Below are 27,421 nucleotides of genomic sequence, written 5' to 3'. Positions count from 1 at the left end.
CAGAGCTGACTTTAGACAATTGCCCACCATGTAAGGTGGGGAAAAACTTGCCATCCCTCAAACCCCATTCCACATGATATGATGGAGTTAAGCTGTCACAGTCAGGGAAAATTATTGGGGGAACAGTATGGCTTAGTGGAAGAAAAATAGGCCTGGGAATCATGATACCTAGGTTCTAATCTGGCTCCACCATTCATCAGCTGTGTGATCTTGGACAAGTGACTTAACATCTCTGTGCCTCAATTTCCTCAGTTGTAAAATGGGGATTGGAATACCTGTTCTCCCTCCCCCTTAGATTGTGAACCCTCTTTGGGACAGGCCCTGTTTCAGACCTTGGGTCTGCCTTAGCACTTTATAAAGTGCTTGGCATAAAGTAAACAATTAAATACCATTATTATCTGATGTAATGTTGTCACTTGGCTCACTGTGGGCACATAACATATAATGATTCCAGCCAAAGAGTTTACAAAGAGTGGGAAGAGAAGGAAAAACAAAGATACATTTAGAAAAGGCAAGTTGTAGGGAAGGATGAATAGTGGAATAAATAGGTAGATCATATTAATCAATAAATCTATAAATGCTAAGGACAGCAGCACATACGTAAGCACAAAGGGTGGCTGCTTATGATCGTTAGGGTGTTTCTTGGGTTACCACAGCCTTCTCTGGCTAAGTCCTCATATCTCCCTTTCTCTATGTTGTCCTTGCATTGGGATTTGTACCCTTTATTCACCGCACCCTCAGCCCCACAGCACTTATGTCCATATCTGTAATTTATTTTCATGTCTGTCTGCCCCTCTAGACTGTAAGCTCCTTGTGAGCAGGGAATGGCTAAATGCTTAACAGTGTCCTCCACACAAGAAGCACTCAATAAATATGATTGATAGAAAAGACCTGCTGCCACCCCACAAGCTCTAGGGATTTTTGGGATTGCTTATGGCCTGAACAGCCTCCCTCCACTCACCCACTGCTGTGTAAACCCAGACCCAATCTTCCTTCCACCCCCACTACACCTTGCAGGAGCAAGAAGCCAGGGAAAGCTGGGACCTAGGAACAAGGAGTCCACCTTTAGTTAGGTAGGAATGTTGGAAAGGCACTTTGTTCTTGTCTCTGGATTTTGCCCCTGTACTCATGGCTTTCCTTCTACTGGAAATCCATTTCCACTAAACTTGGTCAGACCCAGGGCCATATTAATGGCTGCTGTGGGCACAGGGGCTAAAGCATTTTGTGGGATTCCCCATGGGGCACATGATGACACTGCATCCATATCCCCAGGTTTGTTTTGCATACCACATCCTGCCCTGGCTGGAACATTCACCCTCTGGCACCTTCAAAGCTTTATTAAAAGCACATCTCCTGCAAGAGGCCTTCCCCGCCTAAGCCCTCATTTCCTCTTCTCAAGGCCCTTGCACTTGGATTTGCACATTTTATTCACCCCTCTTAGGCCTATAGCACGTCTGCAGCTATCCATAATTGATTTATATTAATGTCTGCCTCCCCCTCTAGACTGATCATCCTCTGGGGTGAGCAGGAGGGTGGGCGTGCTACGTTCATCAGTGTGTGCATGCAGGGCTCACTTGCCAGCCTAGGAGCCTCCAGGATCAGCGCAGGACCAGGAGCCTCTATCCTGGCACAACCACCACAGCCCAGCGGGCAGCTGCCTCGATGGCCACTGGTATTTCCTAATCTCTCCCTGGGCCCCCCGCCCCATTAGCATTTCCTGATCTGCTACCTATTAGCATTCAGTAATCCCCCACTAGTTAGCATTGGCTAATTAATGTCAATGCCATGACTATTAGCATGCTAGGTGGCCATCGGGGCTTCCTTCTCCAAGAGGATGCAGGTGTGAGTCTGGCTTGGCTGTGTCCCTAGTTGCAACTGGGGTCAGGCGAGGTCAGGAGGTGAGCCTCAGCCCCACAGTTCTCTCCCTCCCCTTCCCAGGATACGGAAGCTGATGAGCAGCGGGTGTATGCGGCCAAGTGTTCCAGAGCATACATTTCTTATAATAATAATAATGATAATAATAATAACGGTATTTGTTAAGTGCTTACTATGAGCCAGGTACTGTACTAAATGCTGAGGTGGATATAAGCCAATCGAGCCCATGTGAGGCTCACAATCTCAATCTCCATTTTACAGATGAGGTAACTGAAGCATAGAAGTGAAGTGACTTGCCTAAGGTCACACAGCAGACAAGCAGCAGATCCGGCTTTAGAACCTAAGATTCTGGCCTTCTGATTCCCAGGTCTGTGCTCTATCCACTTCGCCATGCTCCTTCTCTGGATTGTAAACTCATTAAGAATGGGGACCGCGTTTCCTAATTGTTGTACTGTACTCTCCCAAGTGCTTAGTACAGTTCTCTGCACAGAGTAAGCATTCAAATATTTCTGGTATTTGTTAAGCGCTACCTATATGTCAGGCATTGTACTCAGCGCAAGGGTAGATACACGATAATCGGGTTGGACACAGTCTTAATCCCCATTATACCGATGAGGTAACTGAGGCCCAGAGAAGTGAAGTGACTTGCCCAGGGTCACACAGCAGGCAAGTGGCAGAGGAGACCATGCTACTTCTCATCTTTGATTGACTGATTTCCCTAAACCTCAGGCCAGGATCAAAAACAAGTACAATAATAAAAACATTCTTACCTGAGCTAGATTTTCAATACCACCCAGAGTATGGAGTACTCCCTAAAAAAGTAAAAATAAATATAATGTTCAGAAAAGAGGAACATATTTTTTTCCAAAGAATGTATTTGTGATGGCAAATAATTTTTGCATTCTACTAAATTTTATGCAAAGATGTAAACAAGTTAACTTTTGAAAACAGAATCCAAAAGAAATACAAAATCTTTAAAGGTGAAATCAATATCAAAGAGACCATAAATTGTTTATAGCACTGCCTTTTGCGCCAGAGAAAGGTGATGCCTGTTCTCCCCAAATAATTATTCTCCTTTTAATGTTTTACTAAATCTAAATGCAAAAAAAAATCAGTGTCCAACAATAAGGTATCTAAATTGTGCTTTACATACATTTGGGGTGGTGCATTGTGGTTTAGTGGAAAGAGTATGGGCTTGGGAGTCAAGGGTCATGGGTTCTAATCCCCCCTCTGCCACTTGTCAGCTGTGTGACTTTGGGCAAGTCACTTAACCTCTCTGTGCCTCAGTTACCTCATCTGTAAAATGGGGATTAAGACTGTGAGCCCCACGTGGAACCATCTGATTACCTTGTATCGCCCCCAGAGCCTAGAACAGTGGGTGGCACATACTAAGCACTTAACAAATACCATCATTATTATTACCTGAGTTCAAAAGCACCATATTTTAATTGCACTTCTGATGTTTGGGCTTAAATGCTGTTTATCTTTAACAATCTACTAAACTTTAAAGGTGAAATCAATATCAAAGAGACCATAAATTGTTTATAGCACTGCCTTTTGCGCCAGAGAAAGGTGATGCCTGTTCTCCCCAAACCATTATTCTCCTTTTAATGTTTTACTAAATATAAATGCAAAAAAAATCAGTGTCCAACAATAAGGTATCTAAATTATGTGCTTCTTATAAATATGAAAATTAAAAGTTCCTCAAGATATAATGACAAAAAAATAGGGGACCTGATTTAGGTATTAAGTACCTATGGATTTTATATGCTACTGATACAGCAGAAAGAGCCCGACTACAGGAATCCAGACATGTGGGTTCCAGTTCCTGTTCTTCCTGTAGCTGGCTATCGCAAGGAAGGACCATACAAGCCCTTGGCAATGCACTGCCCCACGCCCGCTTATTTGCTTATTGCACTCTGTGCCCCAGTGGGAACATAGACTGTGAGCCCGCTATTGGGTAGGGAACGCCTCTATATGTTACTGATTTGTACTTCCCAAGCGCTCAGTACAGTGCTCTGCACACAGTAAGTGCTCAATAAATATGATTAAATGAATAAACGAACGAATAACAAGGAAGAAAGAATGGGGATGACACTGCACAAAACTACTAGTGCTATAAATAATTCCTCTCTGCCCCTTCTCCATCCTAAAGTCTCATTTGTCATTCCTGAAGGGAAACTCCATCTTCAGGTATGGACTTTACAAATAGGCCTAGAGTTTGATTTTTTCTTCATCAAAAGTTCTTTTTTTGAGAAGAATGCTGCCTTAGTGGAATTTTTACAATTGGCTGGCTAGGTATTGATCCATGGGATAAGTAGTGCTTTCAAATGCTCCTGTGGATAATGGATTATAGGTTGGATTTTGCTAACATTCCCATACACTTTTTTGAAAATAATTTTTACCCTGATGAAGTTTTACAGACTTGCCTGAACAAACTAAAGAAACGGTGAATAGACAACACATACACACTTGTTTTTGAAGGTTCATACAGAATACTACTGCAAATAATCAATCAATGAGCACTTATGGTGTGCAAAGCATGTACTAACTGGCCATTTCAAAATTTTGCTTTCTGATAGCTGATTACAATTTACTATATAAAAAGCATCTGGAGAAAGGAGTGTCAACGTTTCGTTTGGAGTACAGGGACACACTTGGGTGGAGATTTGAGAGAGGGGCTTTGTGGGGAGAAAGGGAAAAGGAGAAGCAAGAAAAACAGGGAGAAAGAAGGGTAAGGAAGGAGGTGGGGCCGGAGGGAGAGCATCAACAGAAGAAGGGGGTAAAAATTCATGTCCACCTGAATCTAGAATTTTCCATTATTTATCCTTCCAGATGCTGAAAAGGATGTTAATAAAAAGGATGACCATGACTAGCTTTAGCCCATCTTTGGCAAGTCACTTAACTTCTCTGTGCCTCAGTTCCCTCATCTGTAAAATGGGTATTAAGACTGTGAGCCCCACGTGGGACCACCTGATAATCTTGTATCTACCCGAGCACTTAGAACAGTGCTTGGCACATAGTAAGCGCTTAACAAATACCATTATTATTATTATTATTATCATCATCACATAGCTTTAGTCTGGACATTCCCTCAGATGGGGCACAAAACATGCATTTTGATTAATAATTTTATTGGGCAGACAATTCTCAGATGAAGAAATGAAATCCACATTCCTCTCCAAAATATTAGTTTCCTGTGATGATGACATAGTACTATTTTAGGAACACAAAGTTGATAGCTGAGGGTGAGAAGGAATTGTTTTACAATCAGTGATGGTAAGAATGGTATGTATTGAAGGTCTGAGAGCAATGCTTGTGCTTGGGAAGTACAACAGAAAGCACAAGGCACATTTCCTCCTCCCAAGGAACTTACATTCACTGAGTGCATTAGTTTTATGCCTTAGTACTACCCAGTGTGGTTGTTTTCTTCTATTATAGAGTTATAGGCTTTCTCTTAAAGAATCCATTACTATGGAAACAGCATAACTAACTAAATAATGTATTTGTTGTACTATAACCAGGATTAAGGAATAGACATACATTACAGTGATTAATACGAACAAAAGATTTCTCAACTAGCTTCATTCTACAGGTGGCACTTTGCAAGTCATAGGTAAATGGTTTTCATTAACTTTAAACTCTTCCAGGAATAATTTCATTACTGTGTTACTCAACGGTATCGACTTGGAAGACATTAGGATTCTATGACAAAAAATGTTACATGTATGCCAGAGTATTACACTACGCAATATTTTAACTTTTGTTTAAACATAAGAAATGTTTCCATATTTTTAAACCAACCTGATAACATGAATCTCTCATTAGTAATCTGAGACAGATTAACACTCTCAGAAAATGAATAGATGGGGCTTGATTAACCCACTCCCTGAAAGAGAAAAAAAAATTTTTCAAGTTTTAAAAATCAACTAAACAAGTTCCACTATTAAATCAAGCAGACTACGTAACAAGGATTTTCTCAAAAAACAGATACATGGTTCATTTTTGCAAGATTACATTATTGCGTATGCATTTTGTAATAACTAAGCTTCTTTTTTGCAGGCAACCACAAAGTGTACCAAGAATAAATACCCTATGACATAACATTCTTTTTATTGAAGTGCACTTGAAAGATATTCAACAGGGTACATTGATACCTCTAATGTCCTCTAGTTTTTAAAAGTGAAAAACCAAAGTATTATTTAATGCAACTGAGTTTAATAAGCAGAAAATTAATTTATGAATTTGTAAAAAAATCTAGCTTACTAAAAGTAAGAATTATGATGGTCTAACCATTGACATTGGGTCTCTAGTCAAAGAAAAAATAATTTCAGATCTGCCCTACACATTTTCCCTGAGTTAGCTCACCTTCAGGATAAAATAGTATAGCAAGTAAATAGGGATGTATTGTCTCTAAAATTAACCTCTTTATTAATATCATAAACCATTACCTCCTATGTTTCACTACAAAGGAATCTTAAAAAAGTGATAATTTAAAAATAATTAATTTAGACACCAGATTTAGAATCAGTCACATTGTTAAGAGTTGATAATCCCCAAATGGCTGCAAATATCACAAGTACAAAATTGACACTTAATGTTGGAGAGCAATTTATTAGTTTAAAAAAAGGAACACCCACATTTGACAAATATAACATGTAACCTATGTTCTCTTGCTTTTCAACTGAATAAACTGGGAAGCCTGGGTGTGGTTCAGTTTGCATCCAAAAGCCAAGTTTTATTAAACTTCAAGAGGCACAATGGGAAGAATAGTTAAAAATGATAGCTAGTAGAAATAAAGATCTTTATTTGTAATTATTTGTCTCTGACACTTTGTCTTAAGGTATTGGCAGAGATGATTCACGCCTGAAACATGTGTGTATGTTGTATCACTCCCCTTTGTCTTATCAAAATCTCCTTGATGGAAAGCTCTTTTCCCCCAAAATATCCCCTAAACTTTTGAAATATATTTAAAGAATGGGAAAGGATTTTTTTTGCTTTAAAAAAAAAAGGAATGCATTTTTGCCATTGCAGGAGGCTGATAAATAAAAATAGTTCCCGGAAAGTGCGTTAAATTCTGTTCCCACCAAATGTCATTTTAGGGGAACTTTGGGAATGGAGTCCAAGCCTATTTATATTTCATGATATTACAGACTCTACTACTGTAAATGAATTCCTGGTGTCAGAGCCCTCTGGACTGACCTCTCCATGCACTAACCTCTCCCTGGCAGAAGCAGTTGTTCCTTTCTTGCTCCCACTCTTTACCTCCCCACAAGGAAGTGGCTTTTAAGGTGCTGCTCCGGTATTTAAGAAGAATTACGTATACTGTAAAATGATACATACATCTGTTTGCCGACGGTTGTGGGGAGGGGTAGTGAAGTTGTGGCTGAGCACACAGTAAAAAGTCAACCTCATAAAAAATGTCTTCATTCAGGAACACAGACTCTAGAGCAGAACAGTCCCTAAAACAACTCCCGGTAGTAGCCACGGCTCTTGGAGACAACTTCAGAAAACCCTGCCATTCTAAAAATATAGTTTTTCCAAGATAGCACAACAATGAATTCATGTGAAGGCAAATAGCCCACTTGTGACTGAACTTATCCTATGGCTTTCACAGGTCTATTAATACACAGTAACCTCCCTAGCCTCCATTTCCTTTGCACTCAACATGCTATCATTTTCAACATGTGGGACTACTTCATGACATTAAAATTAACAAGGACGGCCAGTCCGTCAGCTAAGAATATCCCAGTGAAAAGCGGTTTGGGGTAAGGAACAACACAATCTCTGTTTTTGAAACAAGTACAGCACAGTGAAGGAGTTTTGGGGGGCACCACAGATCCTTTGCAATCTGCTAGGATAGTAATGCAGTGTATGCAGGAGGGGTTGGCAAGTCCTTCGCACAGAAGAGCCTCACAAAATGAAACCTCTAAGTGACTGTGTGCAAAGAGCCCATCATACAATTTATGGGCCTCTGGATGACACAGGACATCACATCACAAATGATGCAATGTCACAAATGACATCACAGCATTACGTGGCTGCTATACAGCAACAGTTGAGCGGAGAAGGGAAAGGGAGAGAAGAGAGAAAGGATAAGGGGGAAAAGGGTAAGGGGAAAGGAAATGGACGGGAGAAAGGAGAAGGAGAGAAGGGACAGGGAGAGGAGAAGGAAACAGGAAGAGGAGAAGGAGAAAGGGAGAGGAGAGGGGAAGGAGGAGAGGGAGGGGAGGGAGATGGGCAGGCATTGGCAGAGGTTAGTCTCTTCCTTCTCCCTCTCCCCGCCAAGAGATATGAGAAAGCACAGTCCATGTGGCAATCAATCAACTGTATTCACTGAGTGCTTAAATGTGTGCAGAGCACTGTACTAAGTACTTGGGAGAGTACAATATAAGAGAGTTCATAGACACATTCCCTCCCCACAAGGAGCTTACAGTACAGAGGGGGAGACAGACATTAATGTAAATAAATACATTAGGCATATGTACATAAGTGGTGTGGGGCTGAAGCAGCGTGGCTCAATGGAAACAGCACGGGCTTGGGATCAGAGGTCATGGGTTCAAATTCCAGCTCTGCCAATTGTCAGCCGTGTGACTTTGGGCAAATCACTTAACTCCTCTGTGCCTCAGTTACCTTATCTGTAAAATGGGGATGAAGACTGTGAGCCCCATGTGGGACAACCTGATCGCCTTGTATCCACCCCAGCGCTTAGAACAGCGGTGGCTACAGGTGTCCAGTGGTAGATTCTGGGCTCTCCACCTCAGAGTAAGACACTGAATTTCCTTGTTCAGTGGCTAGGAACAGTGCAGGAACAGCCGGTGGGCTTCCCGGGGCCAATACAACTCTGGTGCAGTGTATGCTCCAAATGCTTAGTACAGAGCTCTGCACACAGTAAGCACTCAATAAGTACCACTGATTGATAGGTCCAATCCTGCTCTTCCCATTTCCTGCCCATAATCTCCAGCCTCCCTCCTATACTTCTGGCCCCCAGAAATCTGGGAGCCTCCAGGGAGGACAGGGATTCTCCTACACAAAGAGACCAGATCTCTCCCTTGGGGGGCCGAGGCAAGAATTGCCCCTCAAAATGGTGCAGGATAGATGGCCAGGGCAGTGAGGGGTCGTCCTCACCCTGTGGTAGGAGAGCAGGTCCGTGGCCTTCGGGGAGTTGGTGCTCTCCTGACTCCCACAGTGGAGGCCCCAAGCTGGCTGCCTGTTGCTGACAGGAACTCCAAGAGGCGTCTGGGCCAAGTCTGCCCCTTCCTCCCTTCCTCTTCCATCCACGGAAGCAATGGACCGGGAGGAGCCCAGCACCTCTGCACGTTCGTCTGCAGGGCTACACTCAGCAGCAGTGCTGGAAGTTTCATTCATTCATTCACTCCATCAAATTGATTGAGTGCTTACTATGTCTTCATTGAGTGCTTACTGTGTGCAAAGCACTGTACTAAGCACTTGGGAGAGCATAACATAACAACAAATAGATACATTCCTGCCCACAAGGAGCTAACAGTCTAGAAGGGGAGACAAACAATATAAATAAATAGATCAATAAATCGCAGATATATACAAATTTGTGGTGTGTTTGGCGGGGATGCCCCTTCAGCCACATTTGGCTCCAAAGAAGCAGATGTAGCTCAAGAGCCTTGGGTTGTCAACCCTTGGTATACAGAAATACATGTGTAAATATCTGTATGTAAACTTCAGGTCAAGCACTATATTAAGTACTAGGAGAGATACAAGAACATCAGGTGAGATACAGCCCTGCACTGTAGTCTGAGTAGGAGGGAGAACAGGTACCCGGTCTCCATTTTACAGCTGAGGAAAATGAGCACAGATAAGCGACTTGTCCAAAGTCCTCTGATCCCCAGGCCGGTGCTTATTCCCCCAGCACTCTGGTTTTGAACTATGTATGGACACAGCCTGGACGTTATTTTAAACATCCAACCCCTCTTTGCTTTGGTTCCTGTTACCAAGTTCTGCAGGTCTGAAGTTGTATCGATGTTCCTAGGGACCTGGGAAGGGAACATAAAGTCCCTGGAACAAAGGGATTGGGTTCAGCTCTTTCAAGGAGAAATGCTCTAGGTTTCACAGACTCCATAAAATGTTCTTAATGATGTCACTACGTTAGTGTGGGGAACCAATTCATCCAGTCAATCGTATTTATTGAGTGCTTACTGTGTGCAGAGCACTGTACTAAGTGCTTGGGAAGTACAAGTTGGTAACATATAGTGATATGGTAACATGTATAGTTGGTAACATATACATATATGTTGCCAATTTGTACTTCCCAAGCGCTTAGTACAGTGCTCTGCACATAGTAAGTGCTCAATAAATACGATTGATGATGATGATGATGATGATATAGAGATGGTCCCTACCCAACAGCGGGCTCACAGTCTAGAAGGGGGAGACAGACAACAAAACAAAATATATTAACAAAATAAAATAAATATAATAAATATGTGCAAATAAAATGGAGTAATAAATACGTACAAACATATATACATATATACAGGTGCTGTGGGGAGGGGAAGGAGGTAAGGTGGGGGGATGGGGAGGGGAGGAGGGGGCTCAGTCTGGGAAGGCCTCCTGAAGGAGGTGAGCTCTCAGTAGGGATGTAACCAATGTAACACAAAGTTAAAATCTACCACCTCACAGCTCTTTGGCACCTTCAAGGTTCTTCTGAAATGACCCCTCCTTTAGGGAGCCTTCTCCAATTAATTTCTCATCCCTCCCAGGTTCCTCCCTTCAAGGCCCTGCTGAGAGCTCACCTCCTCCAGGAGGCCTTCCCAGACTGAGCCCCTTCCTTCCTCTCCCCCTTGTCACCCTCTCCATCCCCCCCATCTTACCTCCTTCCCTTCCCCACACCACCTGTGTATATGTATATATGTTTGTACATATTTATTACTCTATTTATTTATTTATTTATTTATTTATTTTACTTGTACATATCTATCCTATTTATTTTATTTTGTTAGTATGTTTGGTTTTGTTCTCTGTCTCCCCCTTTTAGACTGTGAGCCCACTGTTGGGTAGGGACTGTCTCTATATGTTGCCAATTTGTACTTCCCAAGCGCTTAGTACAGTGCTCTGCACATAGTAAGCGCTCAATAAATACAATTGATGATGATGATGATGATATCCACTTCACATTTTTGCACCAACTATGCACTTGTGAATTTACAACCACCCTTAGCATTTCTCTAAGTATTGACTTTCAAACTAAACTGTCTATAAATATAGTCGCTGAGAAGCAGCTTGGCCAAGTGGATAGAGCATGGGCTTGGGAGTCAGAAAAACCTGGGTTCCATTCCCGCCTCTGCCACTTGTCTGCTGTGTGACCTTGGGCAGGTCACTTCATTTCTCTGGGCCGCAGTTACCTCATCTGTAAAATGGGGATTAAGACTGAGCCCCATGTGGGATTTGGACTGGGTTCAACTTGATTAGGTTGTATTAGGTTGTATCTACTCTGTCCTAATCCTCCTCGACCTCTCAGCTGCCTTTGACACTGTGGACCACCCCCTTCTCCTCAACACGTTATCTGACCTTGGCTTCACAGACTCCGTCCTCTCCTGGTTCTCCTCTTATCTCTCCGGTCGTTCTTTCTCAGTCTCTTTTGCAGGCTCCTCCTCCCCCTCCCATCCTCTTACTGTGGGGGTTCCCCAAGGTTCAGTGCTTGGTCCCCTTCTGTTCTCAATATACACTCACTCCCTTGGTGACCTCATTCGCTCCCACGGCTTCAACTATCATCTCTACGCTGATGACACCCAGATCTACATCTCTGCCCCTGCTCTCTCCCCCTCCCTCCAGGCTCGCATCTCCTCCTGCCTTCAGGACATCTCCATCTGGATGTCCGCCCGCCACCTAAAGCTCAACATGTCGAAGACTGAGCTCCTTGTCTTCCCTCCCAAACCTTGTCCTCTCCCTGACTTTCCCATCTCTGTTGACGGCACTACCATCCTTCCCGTCTCACAAGCCCGCAACCTTGGTGTCATCCTCGACTCCGCTCTCTCATTCACCCCTCACATCCAAGCCGTCACCAAAACCTGCCGGTCTCAGCTCCGCAACATTGCCAAGATCCGCCCTTTCCTCTCCATCCAAACCGCTACCCTGCTCATTCAAGCTCTCATCCTATCCCGTCTGGACTACTGCACTAGCCTTCTGTCTGATCTCCCATCCTCGTGTCTCTCTCCACTTCAATCCATACTTCATGCTGCTGCCCGGATTATCTTTGTCCAGAAACGCTCTGGACATATTACTCCCCTCCTCAAAAACCTCCAATGGCTACCGATCAATCTGCGCATCAAGCAGAAACTCCTCACCCTGGGCTTCAAGGCTCTCCATCACCTCGCCCCCTCCTACCTCACCTCCCTTCTCTCCTTCTACTGCCCAGCCCGCACCCTCCGCTCCTCCACCACTAATCGCCTCACTGTACCTCGCTCTCGCCTGTCCCGCCATCGACCCCCGGCCCACGTCATCCCCCGGGCCTGGAATGCCCTCCCTCTGCCCATCCGCCAAGCTAGCTCTCTTCCTCCCTTCAAGGCCCTGCTGAGAGCTCACCTCCTCCAGGAGGCCTTCCCAGACTGAGCCCCTTCTTTCCTCTCCCCCTCGTCCCCCTCTCCATCCCCCCGTCTTACCTCCTTCCCTTCCCCACAGCACCTGTATATATGTATATATGGTTGTACATATTTATTACTCTATTTATTTATTTATTTATTTTACTTGTACATTTCTATCCTACTTATTTTTATTTTGTTGGTATGTTTGGTTCTGTTCTCTGTCTCCCCCTTTTAGACTGTGAGCCCACTGTTGGGTAGGGACTGTCTCTATGTGATGCTAATTTGTACTTCCCAAGCGCTTAGTACAGTGCTCTGCACATAGTAAGCGCTCAATAAATACGATTGATTGATTGATTGATTGATTGATCTACCCCAGCTCTTAGTACAGTGCGTGGAACAGAGTAAGCACTTTACAAATACCATTGATGGATTGAATATTACCTTCAAAATATGCAGTCAAACTTAGCTCTTCAATGTCACATGGGATAAGAACCTCTAAAGACTGTTTTTCAATCATTTAAATGATTGTACTTTGTAGTCACTGCACACAATAAACCAAACAATAATCAACCAATGGTATGTATTGAGCACTTACTGGGTACAGAGCTTGGGAGAGAACAATATAATAATAATTAAATCCTTTCAGGTGTTTGGTTCTCTGCAGGTGTGTGCTAGAGGTAATACATCCACAAGTATGAGTACAAGTAGAGAAGCAGCATGGCTCAGTAGAAAGAGCACGGGCTTTGGAGTTAGAGGTCACGGGTTCAAATCCTGGCTCTGCCACTTGTCAGCTGTGTGACTTTGGGCAAGTCACTTAACTTCTCTGGGCCTCAGTTCCCTCCTCTGTAAAATGGGGATGAAGACCGTGAGCTCCATGTGGGACAACCTGATTACCTTGTATCTACCCCACCACTTAGAAGAGTGCTTGGCACATAGTAAGCACTTAACAAATACCAACATTATTATTATTATTATCAAGTCACAATCAATTTAATAATATTTACTGAGTGCTTACAGTGCAGAGAGCACTGTACTAGGCACTTGCGAGAGAACAGCATAACAATCATTGCCCCATGACAGGACACATGCTAAAATAGACAATGTACCTCTTTCAGAGGTACCCAAAGAATCTAAAAAGGTTAACTGCTATATGGTCACCCAGAAGTCTGAAAAAAATCTATACACCTCTAAATGTCTGCAATGAATTTCCTTTCTCCAACCACAATATCAAGACCAAGACATCATTAACCCTTTAAAATCCCTATTTTATAGTAGGGAAAACTTAGATTTAGCTTTGAACTGACTTCCTAAATTCACCAGGGAAGCAGAAGCAAAGCTAGGAATATAATCAAGGATCGCAAACTCAAATTTAATAATCTTCTCATAAAAGAGACCACAACCTCTTAACCAATAAGACAACTCAATTAATGAAGAAAGATGGGAGGTAGATCATCAACACCACAGGTTTAGAAATGGCCTTTTACCCATAGAGTATATAAATGGAAAATACTGATACTACTTAGAGATTATGATTTGCTCAGTCAGACAGATTTTAGGAATCAAAAACATTTATCTTGTCTGTGTTAAAAGTAAATATCAGGGAACATTGAATTTCATTGTGGAAATTCAAAAGCTCTTTTCCCAGTAAAAACACTTTCTGGGAATGCCCCACCATCCAAAGGGGCTGGAATGAATAAGAAAAAAGGATATTTCCCTCATTGCTGAGCTTCCACAGAATCCAGGATGCTAAATATTAGTCTGGTCCAGAATTAGGAATGGAGAAAGTAGAAATCCAAAAGTCCCGAATGGAGGAAGAGTAAAGTAATCAAAACAAAAGAAGGAAATAAAGATGGAAATGAGATGGAGAAAGATGCCACACTGAAAACAGCCCAAAAAAGTTTAGATAGGAGGTCCTAATCCCAAAGGAGAGAATAAACTAATCCTATTGCCCACCAACCTAATGATACAGTTCAATGCAGTGGAGGAAAGTGGATAAGATGAGAATAACAATGATACTTCTCTTTGAACTAATAAAGCAATTACTAAAATTCTAAAAATCATTTTTCATGTTTTCAGTTCTATGGGTTAAAATCACCTGTTAATATATTTTATTATCTTCATCTTAAAACAAGCTTCATTTGTATAATAGGTAACTAGCCCTGTTGAAGAACTAATATAAAAGAAAAAATACAATTTTCAAAGTTCCACAAATATGGCACCCTTTTTAAAAACCCCATCTTGTCTTTCTTAGTTTAACTCACCTGCATACAAGTCTGTTCTTCACCAAAGCTGTAAAAATCTCCTGAAAGAGTTTATGTTGTGGATGCTTGCTAAAATTTCTTTCATTCCTGTAGGTGACACTGAGGTAAAACAGAAAAGTAATTTGTGATTTAGATTGTAAAAAAAATCCTTTGCTGTTACTAAAACTGAATAATGACAAGATAGGCAACTTTTTATAGATCAACATAAAACTGTGTGCTTGCTACTAGATACTGCATTCAGTAGCCACATCAATTATTTCTTCCAATTGTATCTATTGAGTGCTTACTGTGTGCAAAGTAAGCACTTGGGAGAGTACACTATCCAGTGCTTAGAACAGTGCCCAGCGTTTAGAACAGTGCTTTGCACATAGTAAGCCCTTAACAAATGCCATAATTATTATCATTATAACAACAGACACATTCCCGTGAAGACATACATTAACATAAATAAATAAATAAATTATAGATATATGCAGATATGTGCTATGGGGATGGGAGGATGAATGAAGGAGCAAGTAAGAATGGCGCAGAAGGGTGTGGGAGAAGGGGAGAGGAGGGCTAGCCAGGGAAGGTTTCTATTTGGAAACAGTACTATACGTTGGTGCTAAATCCAACAGAAATTCAAATTACTAACCATATGTCTCATTATTTTGGAAATTTTTAAGTGCTTACTAGGCATCAGGCACTGTTCTAAGCACTGGGGTAGATACAAGTCAATCAGGTTGGACACAGTCCCTGCCCCATATGGGACTCACAGTCTAAATAGGAGGGGGAACAGGTACTGAATCACCCTTTTACAGTTGAAGAAAATGATGTTCAATGGAATTCTTACAGATATTACACGCAGTGCTTTTTTTTTCCTCCTGTAAAAATCCAGAAGGCTATTCTCTGCCCTTTATCATTGGCCCACTTATTAGGGTTCTGTATGCTTTTCACCACTCTCACTAACAGAGGGCTCTGGATATCATCCTTGTGTGCTTTTAGGTTATACTTAATTAAAATACCAAATCTACAGGTACTATTTATGATCCCTGAATTGAACACATTTCAGCTTATACCTTTTATTCCCGCAGGCCCCCTGACACTCCTGTTGTGAAATTTCACTGTGTTCACAATCAGAAAACAGTTAGGACTAAGAAAAGTTTGGGATCGAAACTGTTCCAGGAAAACAGTAATCCCGGTCATTTGAGTCTGCAGCTCGGGGACCCTCTGCCCAGGTTACCTCGGTGTGGTAGGGCCACTGGGAGAGGCAGCAGGTCTACCTGGGGACCTTCTGGGGTTCCCGTTACCTTCAAAGATGGCCCTCAAAAAGGAGACAGCTTGAGAGTGCCAGAGTAACAAGCCTAGCTGTTAGACCTCTCACCCATGTCCTGCCTGTGGTCTGAAACACCCTCCCTCTTCACACCGGACAATTACTCTCCCCACCTTCAAAGCCTTAATGAAGGCACATCTCCTCAAAACGCCTTCCCCAACTAAACCCTCATTTCCTCTTCTGTGTTGCCCGAGAATTTGGATTTGCTCCCTTTATCCACCCCCACTCAGCCCCACAGCACTTATTTTTTTATCCTTAATTTATTTTTATTTATATTAATATCTGTCTTCCCCTCTAGAATGAAAACTCACTGTGGGCGGGGAACGTGTCTACCAACTCTATTATACTGTACTCGTCCAAGCGCTTAGTACAGTACTCTGAGGAGCAGCGTGGCTCAGTGGAAAGAACCTGGGCTTTGGAGTCAGAGGTCATGGGTTCAAATCCTGGCTCCACCAATTGTCAGCTGTGTGGCTTTGGGCAAGTCACTTCACTTCTCTGGGCCTCAGTTACCTCATCTGTAAAATGGGGATTAAGATTGTGAGCCCCACATGGGACAACCTGATCACCTTGTATCCCCCAGCACTTAGAACAGTGCTTTGCACATAGTAAGCGCTTAACAAATACCATCATTACCATTATTATTATTACTCTGCACACAGTAAGCATTCAATAAATATGATTGATTGAATGAGTAGAGTCCTTACGGCTCCTATTCGAATGCAGATGCACAGAAAAGAATTGTAATTTTTTAGGCTTCTTCAGAGGTGCTCCTCTTTCCTCCTGGTTCCAGTAAAGATTGATTGGTACTATTGAGCGCTATTAAAAAAAAAAGCTACTGTTGCCCACTAAACCACAGTAACCCATTTTAATACAAACACATGGAACACACCAAATTTGTAAGGATTAAATGAAGATAATGTCATCCCAAGATACAACAATGAAAATCATTTTTGTAAATGGATAAGTATTCTACCAATTGTAGACCTCCTTATAATTTAATTGAATCAATGATATTTATTGAGAGCTTACTGTGTGTAGAGCATTATACTACGCACTTGGGAGAGTACAATACAACATTCATTCATTCATTCAATCGTATTTATTGAGCGCTTACTGTGTGCAGAGCACTGTACTAAGCGCTTGGGAAGTACAAATTGGCAACATATAGAGACAGTCCCTACCCAACAACGGGCTCACAGTCTAGAAGGGGGAGACAGACAGCAAAACAAAACATATGGACAGGTGTCAAGTCATCAGAATAAATAGAGATAAAACTAGATGCACATCATTAACAAAATGCATAGAATAGTAAATATGTACAAGTAAAATAAATAGAGTAATCATCAATCGTATTTATTGAGCGCTTACTATGTGCAGAGCACTGTACTAAGCGCTTGGGAAGTACAAATTGGAAACATATAGAGACAGTCCCTACCCAACAGTGGGCTCACAGTCTAAAAGGGGGAGACAGAGAACAAAACCAAACATACTAACAAAATAAAATAAATAGAATAGATATGTACAAATAAAATAAATAAATAAATAGAGTAATAAATATGTACAAACATATATACATATAACAGTAATAAATCTGTTCAAACATATATACAGGTGCTATGGGGAGGGGAAGGAGGTAGGGTGGGGGGATGGGGAGGAGGAGAGGAAAAAGGGGGCTCAGTCTGGGAAGGTCTCCTGGAGGAGGTGAGCTCTCAGTAGGGTTTGAATGGAGGAAGAGAGCTAGCTTGGTGGATGAGTTGGGTAGACAGGTTCTCTGTCCATTAGGAGTTTACAGTCTAGATGGGGAGACAGACATGGAAAAAAATTATGGTTACAAACCTAAATGCTATGGGGCTGAGGGTGGGGTGAATATCAAGTGATGAAAGGGTACAAATCCAAATGCAAGGGTGATGGAGAAGGGAGATGGAGTAGGGGAAATTAGAGCTTAGTCAAGGAAGGCCTCTTGGAGACGTGATTTCAATCAGGCTTTGAAGGTGGGAAGGGTGGTGGTCAAGGAAGGCCTCTTGGAGACGTGATTTCAATCAGGCTTTGAAGGTGGGAAGGGTGGTGGTCTGTCGAATATGAAGGGGCAGGGAATTCCAGGCCAGAGGGAGGACTTGAGCAAGTGTTTGGTGGTGACATAGAAAAGATGGAGATGCAGTGAGTAGGTCGGCATTAGAGCAGCTAAGTGATCTTGCTGGGTTGTAGTAAGAAATCAGCAAGGCAAGATAGGATGGGGCAAGGTGTTTGAGTGCTTTAAAGCCAAATGTAAGAAGTTTTTTGTTCGATGTGGAGGTGGACTGGGCAACCACGGGAGATTCTTGAGGAATGGGGAAACGTGGGCTGAATGTTTAAAAAAAACTGAGGCAGCAGAGTTAAGTATGGACTAACGTGGGGAGAGACAGGAGACAAGAAGGGCAGCAAGGAGGTTGATGCAATAATTAAGGCAGGTTAGAAAAAGTGCTTGGATCAGCATACTAGCAGTTTGGATGGAGAACAAAGTGCATTTTAGTGATGCTGTAATGGTAGGACCTACAAGACTTGGTGAAAGTGAATTTGTGGGTTGAATGAGAGAGATGAGTTGAGGATAATGCCAAGGTTAGGGGCTCAGAGACATGGAGGATGCTGGTGCTATGTACAGTGACGGGAAAGTCAGTGAGAAAATAGGGTTTGGGTAGGAAAATGAGTTCCATTTGGGATATGTTAGGTTTGTGGTGTTGGTGAGGGGAAAGCACCACGCTGAAGATAAAGCCTATGAAAAGAGCCAATAACGTGAGATACATTTCATCTTTAAGTGAAAGAAATGTGGCCTTAATATTTGTAGTACTGAATTCACAATGAAAGGACTAAAATTTCCTAACATTGAAATGGCCTTTGTTTCCCTAGTTCTTAAGCCACTCCTTATTAATTTGCAGGCACCCAGGGAAGCATATTAAGTTTTTCAAGTCCTAATGGACCCACTCTGTGTTCGGCAGCAGTCGGTACCATTACTATGGTTTTCTGTGTCTGTGCCATGATCCTTGTCCCAAAAATCCCTATTCCATGCTGCTTCTCCTCACTGCCAATACCCAACTTGTGTGTGGGGCGTAGAAAAAAATAGTGTGTTCCTAAGACTGGCAATTTATGCTTCCCACCCCCACAGTCTTCTCCCTTCTGAATTCCTCATAGAGGCAGGATGTCATTGTTGGCAATGAAGGCTCCCTCCCCCCACTTTCGCCCCCACACTCAATTCACGTGCATCCAACGCTGCCTTACACACACACACACTGTCTCCCACTCATCATAAATGTCATTCTTGTCAGACCCTTACTACTGGCTATGACAGTATCAAGGGGAAAAATAATCTGGCTTCTTATTCTTAAACTGAACACGGATTCAAAATGTGAAAACAATGAAACCATTTTTCAACTGGAAGTTAATCTTTCCAGACATTCTTTTTTAATCAAGACCATTAAGTCTTCTCATAGATCGTTAAAGAACTTGTGCAAAGCTAGAAAATCTGAAAAAACAAAAGAACGGAAGAGATAAACAGAAACCAAATTCTTTTTCAGCACCCCTGGAAAAAAAAAAGAGAATAAAGCACTAGTATGCTTAAGGTTTACCTAACCTGATAATTTGCAGTGAGAGTTGGTTACAGCTTATAGTTGCTGTTGATAAATATTTAGTCTTAATACATTCTAGTCCTTTGTGTAAGGGTACACTTTAAATTGTGGAGGGGGACTTCTGTGGTCTGAAGCGGGGGAGAAGACGACACCCTCATCTACTTAGTCATGCACAAATGTACCCATACCAACCTCGGGTATGGTGTCCCTAATCCCCCTCCCTGGCCCAGGAGGACAAGCAGAAGGACCGGGAAGACACCTTGCCAGGAAAGAGTCTGGTTCTTTTGGCCTTAGCCCAGTTTCCTCTCCAGGCCCAGCCCACCACCCTAGACTAGCTCTTTCTCCAGTCCTTCTTTTACTCAGTCCTCAGTGAGGCAGTAGGACAGGAGCAGCAGTTGTATCAATTGGCTAGAATTCCTACCTCAGGAGTTTCTGTTAGCCATCCTTCATGCGTTGACACAGTAAGAATGGTAAGCCAGAAAATTTGCCAGACTAACTGTTAAGGGGAAAGTAGCGTTGTTGATTTGGAAAGGGCATATTGATTTAGCTTAAAGGCCAATAATGCTACCTTCATAGTGAGCTGAATTCTCCACTAGCCTGCCTCCAGCTCAAAGGGAAGAACGAAACTATAAAGTAAATATACTCTAGCACGTCCAGGACGTGTTTCCTTGGTGAGAGTGTCAAAGGTCAGGAGTAGTACCATTCCTTTCCCCATCTGCCCTTCTCCTTCCCGACATGCGACATGAATGGTTTATGATTGCAGTTTGGGGAAATACTGCTTGTCATAACTCAAAAAATCTGAAGTCGAGGACTGTTTACATTCTATTATCCCCTTGGAGCAGAGGAGAGAGTTGGTTATTAGGTCTCTAGGGCAAAGAGGATAAACAAGCCACTACCCTCCCTTCTATTTACATAGTGTTTTCACCTTCCAAAGCCCTTCTGTGTAACTCACCCCATTTCATCCTTGCAACATCCTTGTGAAGAAGGGTGAGGCAGGTTTCATTACCCCCACTTTATCATGGAGAAAACCAAGACACTGAGAGAGTTTTAGTAACTTGCCAAAGTGTCACTGAAAGCCAGGAGTGGCTCTTGGGTACCAGATCCTCTTTCACAAGATCTTCAAACTTTCTCCCACCCCCAGGTAAACTCATCTCTAGATTGTAAGTTCATTGTGGGCAGAGAGCATATCTACCGACTCTGTTATATTGTACTCTCCCAAACGCTAAGTACAGGGCTCTGCGCACAGTAAGTGCTCAATTAATATGATTGATTGATATTGGCCTTTCTGGTCAGGTAAGGCCACACAAAACCATCTGCAAACACTCAGCACAAACTAAAATAAATGACTCGTGACTACCCATCTTCAAAGCAAGTCTCAGCCAAGCGACTCCTCCCAACTTTTTTCCCAGATCTTTTTCTTAAGGCAGTCTACAGAACCTGGCCTAAACCATGGAATGACAAAAATAAGTCTGCTTGGGAATGATGATGATGATGATAATGGCATTTATTAAGCGCTTACTACATGCAAAGCACCATTCTAAGTGCTGGGGAGGTTACAAGGTGATCAGGTTGTCCCACATGGGGCTCACAGTCAGTCCCCATTTTACAGATGAGGTAACTGAGGCACAGAGAAGTTACGTGACTTGCCCAAAGTCACATAGATGACAAGTGGCAGAGCCGGGATTTGAACCCATGACCTCTGACTCCAAAGCCTGTGCTCTTTCCACTGAGCCATGCTGCTTCCCCAAGATCCCTCTTCCCAGATAAAACCATCTACGAATTCCTAACCTATCTTTTACAGTCTCTCCTGGCAGTCAACATTTCACGTACACAGGTGAAAAGAGGGCTGAATAAAACATTTCTGTAATAAGGAGACTGATGCATTTCCTATCTCAAATGGATTTACTAATGATATACTTTCAACTCACTAGAATGTTCAGGTCAGAGCAAAAAGGCACATTCTTGCTTATATTTAGAGTGGATAATTTCAACACCGACAGGCATTTTACAGAACCATAAATTGATCCCAATGACCTCTTGAAATCAATGCCCCTAGAATGTTGTCATCCACCTATAGATCTCTCTCAAGAAATGGGTCTTCTATTCCACTCATCATTTACAGAGCATTTTCTGCTATCAGCACTTTATAAACCAAAGAAAGAAAAGGTGTCACATGAGCGTTTAGCACAGTGCTCTGCACACAGTAAGCGATTAATAAATACGATTGAATGAATGAATGAATGTCCAAGGGACAAGTAGCCTCTAAGAGTTATGATCAGTGATGGGAAAGTAAAGTATAGTCTAATCCTTTTTTTTTCCCCTTAATGGTATTTGTTAAGTGCTTACTATGTGCCAGGCACTGTATTAAGTGCTGGGGTATATACAAACCAATCAGGTTGGACACAGTCCATGTCCCTCATGGGGCTCACAGTCTTAATCCCCTTTTTACAGATGAGGTAACTGAGGCACAGAGAAGTCAAGTGACTTGCCCCAGGTCACAAAGCAGACAAGTGGTGGAACTGGAACTAGAACTCAGGTCCTTCAGACTTCCAATCACGTGTTCTATCCACTAGGCCAGGCTCCTTCTCAGTTAAAGCTAGAGAGATCTTTCCATAGCTGCCAAGTGAAAAAATACATTGTTGTTGCAACCAAATCACTGAAGAGCTACATATTTCCAGATTCTCTGCAACATTTATTCTCATGGTAAAAGGATGGGCAAGACTTAAAATTCAGTCAACGGGTTGCCCATCTAGAATCTAACTGCACAAAGACCAAGTGCTTGTCAACCACCGCTTTCCATAACTCCTCTTCAGCCTTTCCACTGGTCCTCGCAATGGTGACCAAGATCCTTTCTTGCTACAGTTTCACAGGAACCACAAAGGATGAGAGATACAAACCGTAATCAAAAATCCAGACTGAGGCTCCACCTATGTATCGGTTCTTTCCGTCAGTTTAAGAAAGATGCACTACCTAATGCAGCTACAAAGATATAGGGAAAGGCTCCATACCTAAAGTTTTCCAGCTCAACAGCTTCGGTGGATTCTTGCCGTTGGCCTCGACACCTGTGTCCACTAGCTTTGTTGACGTTTTGCTCTGATTTTGTCATTCTATTTGGGCTACTGTCAAAATTAATAGCTGGCAGCTGCAGAAGTAAAAGAATAAAATGTAGCTGATTAATTATAGCAGTGTATAGAAAGCGAAGAGACACACTCGCCTGTCCCGCCGTTGACCCCTGGCCCACATCCTACCTCTGGCCTGGAATGCCCTCCCTCCACACATCCGCCGAACTAGCTCTCTTCCTCCCTTCAAAGCCCTACTGAGAGCTCACCTCCTCCAGGAGGTCTTCCCAGAATGAGCCCCCACTTTTCCTCTCCTCCTCCTCCCCATCACCTCCCTCCCTCCCTCTGCCCTACCCCGTTCCCTTCCCCACAGCACTTGTGTGTATGTGTACATATTTATTACTCTATTTTATTAATGATGTGTATACAGCTATAATTCTATTTATTATGATGGTATTGGCACCTGTGTACTTGTTTTTGTTTGTTCTCTGTCTCCCCCTTCTAGACTGTGAGCCCATTGTTGGGTAGGGACCGTCTCTATATGTTGCTGATTTGTACTTCCCAAGTGCTTAGTACAGTGCTCTGCACACAGTAATTACTCAATAAATATGATTGATTGAATGAATGAACCAGGACATTTAAGTGGACATTTTATGAACCAGTTTGATATAAACCATGTTACAACCTAGATATGACACGATTCCCCAGACTGGAAGCTCCTTATGGGAAGGAAACATGTCTACCACCTCTGAGCCCGTTGTTGGGTAGGGACTGCCTCTATATGTTGCCAATTTGAACTTCCCAAGTGTGTAGTTCAGTGCTCTGCACACAGTAAGCGCTCAATAAATACGATTGAATGAATGAATGAATGAATACACAGTAAGCGCTCAATAAATACGATTGAATGAATGAATGAATACTCTCCCAAGCCCTTAATAACAGTGCTCTGCACACAATAAGCACTCAATAAATATGACAGGTTGATTGAATAGGGGTTCACTGGCATATGGGATTGGGTATTTAGCAATAATACTTAATAGGATGTGTAACCTACTTCATTAATTCACCCACATAATGATGATGATGGTATTTGTTAAGCACTTACTATGAGACAAGCACTGTTCTAAGCGCTGGGGTAGATAAGAGCTAATCAGGTTGGACACGCTCCATGCCCAGTGTGGGGCTCCAAGTCTTAATCCCCATTTTACAGTTGAGATAACCGAGGCACAGTGAAGTGAAATGATTTGCCCAGACAAGTGGCAGAGTCAGGATTAGAACCCAGGTCCTTCTGACTCCCGGGCCCACGATCTATCCACTAGACCACACTGCTTCACAAGGACAGGAGCTCACTGTCGGTTATGATATCTTAATAACAAAGACAGTTAGGTATACTCTAACTTAATCCCACTGAAATGTTGGTTGGTTGTGGGAATTGCCACGGATACAGGAGTTTCTGGCAAATCAGCATTTAGCGGCCAGAGGGCCGGGGAGGGAAATGGTCACAGGAAGCTAAGGGCAGGAGCAGCAATGGAGCTAAGGAAGCAGACAGTCCTGGAGAGCTAAGGAAAGGGACTGAGAGGGGGTGTGGTGTGTGGCTGGGGAGGGGGATTATCCCTCTGCCTCAAGGTGAAGCCGGATCTGTCCCCATCTTGTCAAGGGGTGGGGATTTGGGGAAGGGCTGCCTGCCCTAGGTCCTCTTACCGCTCTTCCCCCAAGCTCCCCCATGCTGGCTCACTCTGGCCATTTTCCCCACCATGCCTTACCAACTTCGTATTTTCATGGAGCCACATGGCCCAGAATTTTTTATGAGAAAATGCTTTGCAATCATTTCATAATCATTCCTGTTAAGTCATCTAGTAATTGCAACATAAGCTATGTCATTTGTACTTCAGTCATTGTGAAAAATGGTCAGGTAGATATGGGATAAATCTCAGAATGGCAAGGATTTGGAGTAGCTCACTCTTGGGGAAAGGCAAAATAAAATATGGGCTTTTTTAATGGAATTTAATAATAATGGTGGTATTTGTTAAGTGCTTAGTATGTGCCAGGAACTGTTCTAAGTGCTGGGGTAGATACAAAGTAATCAGGTCAGACACAATCCATGTCCCACACGGGGCTCACAGTCTGAATCCCCATTTTACAGATGAGGTAACTGAGGCAAGGTAAGTGACTTGCCCAAGGTCACACAGCAGATTAGTGGTGGAGCCAGAATTAGAACTCAGGTCCTTTTGACTCCCAGGACTATGCTCTATCCACTAGGCCATGCTGCTTCTCTTTTGTGATACAAGTGCTCATTTGAGGTCAAATCCTTCCTCAATGGAAATCAAATAGACAAATATTTTGCTGCCTACAGGTGTGGAAGAGAGGCTGAGCAGCCACTCCTCCTTTGTCTCACTCCAGCCCCACGGCATTTCTGTACATATCCTTATTTTCGACTGCTTCCTTTTTTGTGATTTATTTTAAAGTCGGTCTCCCCCGCTAGATCATAAGCTCCTAGAAGGCAGGGATCGTGTCTATCAACGCTACTGCAATGTACTCTCCCAAGAACTTAGTACAATACTCTGCACATAGTAAGCACTCAATAAATACCACTGATTGACTGATTTCTCCTCTTTGGCAGCAGCAACATCTGCCAACGTAACTGGACTGGCTCTTCCTGTCAGAATTCTTCTGGGAATTCTCAATACTGTCAGAATTCCCATTTTCTGGCATGATAGAAACCCCCCAGAAATGGATTCAGAGAGGGTCAGTTCTACCACTGTTTCTGCTGCCATTTCCACCTGGACGGTGACCGCAGCGTGGCTGGCTTTGGCTGTGAAACAGGCTGTGGCTGGCAGTGAAGCAGGGTGACAGAGGACGAGCCTCGGTTTCTTTGAGAACCAGAAACCAGGCCCAGCTTTCTCATGCTGCAAGGAACAGTGTGGGAACCACACGGATCAATGAGCAGCAAGGGTTGTGCTTATGAGAGAAAGAAACAGCAAGGCTTGAATGGACAGAGCATCAATCTGGGAGTCAGAAGGACCTGGATTCTAATCCCAGATCTGCCACTTGTCTGCTGTGTGACCTTGGGCAACTCACTTCACTTCTCTATACCTAAATTCCCTCATCTGTAAAATGGGGAATAAGACTGAGCGCTCACGTGCCCAACTCGATTTGCTTGTATCCACCCCAGTGCTTAGTACAGTGCCTGGCACATAATAAACACTTAAATACTACAATTATCATTATTATCATTTTTATTATTATACAAGAGGGAGGCACTATGAAAACGTTTTGGGGAATACATTTTCCCAAGAGTCACAGTGAGCCAGGTAGGTGGGAATTTAACAAAAGATAAGATTGCAATCAACGAGATTACTGTTTAGAGACTTTCTACGAGCCACTTCAATCTCTGAGCCTACTTCCTCCTCTGAACTGCAAAATCCCCCCCCAAATAAATCAATAAAATCACCTCCCCAAATTGAACCCCGATGAGTTTCAGCATCAATACTTCTCTTCTGAGAAACAGATATAAACACTTAAGAACGAGATCCAAAGTTACACCTTTCTAGAAGTCTTTTAGAGTCTGTTACAATGCAAAAAAAACTCCTTAACAACCACATTCATTCTTGCCCTATGACGAAGTTTTCAAATTACTCATTATGGATTAAGGAAATACCTGATGTTTGCTCGACTGTACGTTTAAAAGGCACCGAAGTCTTTTGAGATCGGAGTAATCTCTAGGAGAGGCAATGACAACATGTAATAGAGAAAACAAAGCAGCATGTCAATAAAGAGTTTTCTCAGTAGAAAGAAGATCAAATTTCCAGCATTTTGGACTCTGCTATTGTGAACAGAGACTTACATCAATATTAGTTTCTGCAAAATGTCTGGAATCACCACAAATTTCAGGAACCTTGATAACCCAGAGCAAGAGCTGGCAAGTGATATCAGGGAGTCTCAGCGAGGCAATGAACTTGAGCAGTGGGTATTTTCCAAAGAGCAACTTTTTAATCACCCCTCTCTGCATACCATACCTAGTTGTGATCGCTTGTTTCTTTCCTGGTGATTTTTCCGTAGTCTTCACCTTTTTGTCTTGATCAGGCATTGTAAAACATCAACGCCCTAGAATTAACATTTCATTCTTCCAACGAGAAAGAAAAGACAATAATTGTGCATCACCAAAAGATGTTTAGAAGACAAAGCATAGAAGAAAAACTTGGAAAGGAAAAGGCTCAGTTTTATTGGGAAGGTACATATACCATGACTATTAATTGTAAAGTGTTGCATAATGGCAACATACTATAACTGAATTCAATTTTACCTTTGCCCATGAGGATGGAATGAATTGTCTTAACCCCTCAATGAACACAGGGTGGGATGAGAGACTGTGCCCCCTCCTTCCCTTCCTTCCTTTCCTGCTCTCAGAACAAGGATGATCTTTGCACAGAATGAGAGCACAATGCATGCATATTGCCAAAGATTCTCCCATAAACACTGGTGACCACTCTACCTGCTCTCATCATCCCTCCAAATTCCTGCTGGCCTCCGAGCCAGGGACCGTTGGTGCTCCAGCTGGAATTTTTTTTCTCTCTTTCTGCACTGCCTATAGGAATAAACCATTTGGAGACCTGATGGTGATCCACTCATGGAGACCTTGTTCCACAACCACCTCATCTGGTTTTTCAGGTCTTGCTTCACAGTTACAAATAGGTTGAATGAGAAACTGGGTGGGCTTTGGCATTTGGGGGAGGACCTTTCGAATAAACTAAACCATAAT

General features: G+C 42.7%; 1 protein-coding gene across 2 annotated transcripts in view; it reads right to left on the bottom strand.

The window, feature by feature from the left end:
• The window catches only part of NEK10 (NIMA related kinase 10), a 134,989-nt gene that overhangs the window by 102,013 nt on the left and 5,555 nt on the right, over window positions 1–27,421 (bottom strand). For both annotated transcript variants that reach the window (XM_038770266.1, XM_038770259.1), the window contains exons 2-7: window positions 26,679–26,785; window positions 26,321–26,381; window positions 22,612–22,745; window positions 14,693–14,791; window positions 5,680–5,764; window positions 2,646–2,687 (exon numbers count right to left, since the gene is read on the bottom strand). In XM_038770266.1, the coding sequence (XP_038626194.1) occupies window positions 2,646–2,687; window positions 5,680–5,764; window positions 14,693–14,791; window positions 22,612–22,745; window positions 26,321–26,381; window positions 26,679–26,749 (492 nt within the window). In that variant the 5' untranslated portion in view covers window positions 26,750–26,785. The remainder of the gene's footprint in view (window positions 1–2,645; window positions 2,688–5,679; window positions 5,765–14,692; window positions 14,792–22,611; window positions 22,746–26,320; window positions 26,382–26,678; window positions 26,786–27,421) is intronic.

The sequence above is a fragment of the Tachyglossus aculeatus genome, chromosome 2 (genome assembly GCF_015852505.1).
Source record: "Tachyglossus aculeatus isolate mTacAcu1 chromosome 2, mTacAcu1.pri, whole genome shotgun sequence".
In the NCBI taxonomy this organism is placed as follows: domain Eukaryota; kingdom Metazoa; phylum Chordata; class Mammalia; order Monotremata; family Tachyglossidae; genus Tachyglossus; species Tachyglossus aculeatus.
Note: the sequence above shows the minus strand (reverse complement) of the source record. Positions and strands in the feature narration are given on the sequence as shown.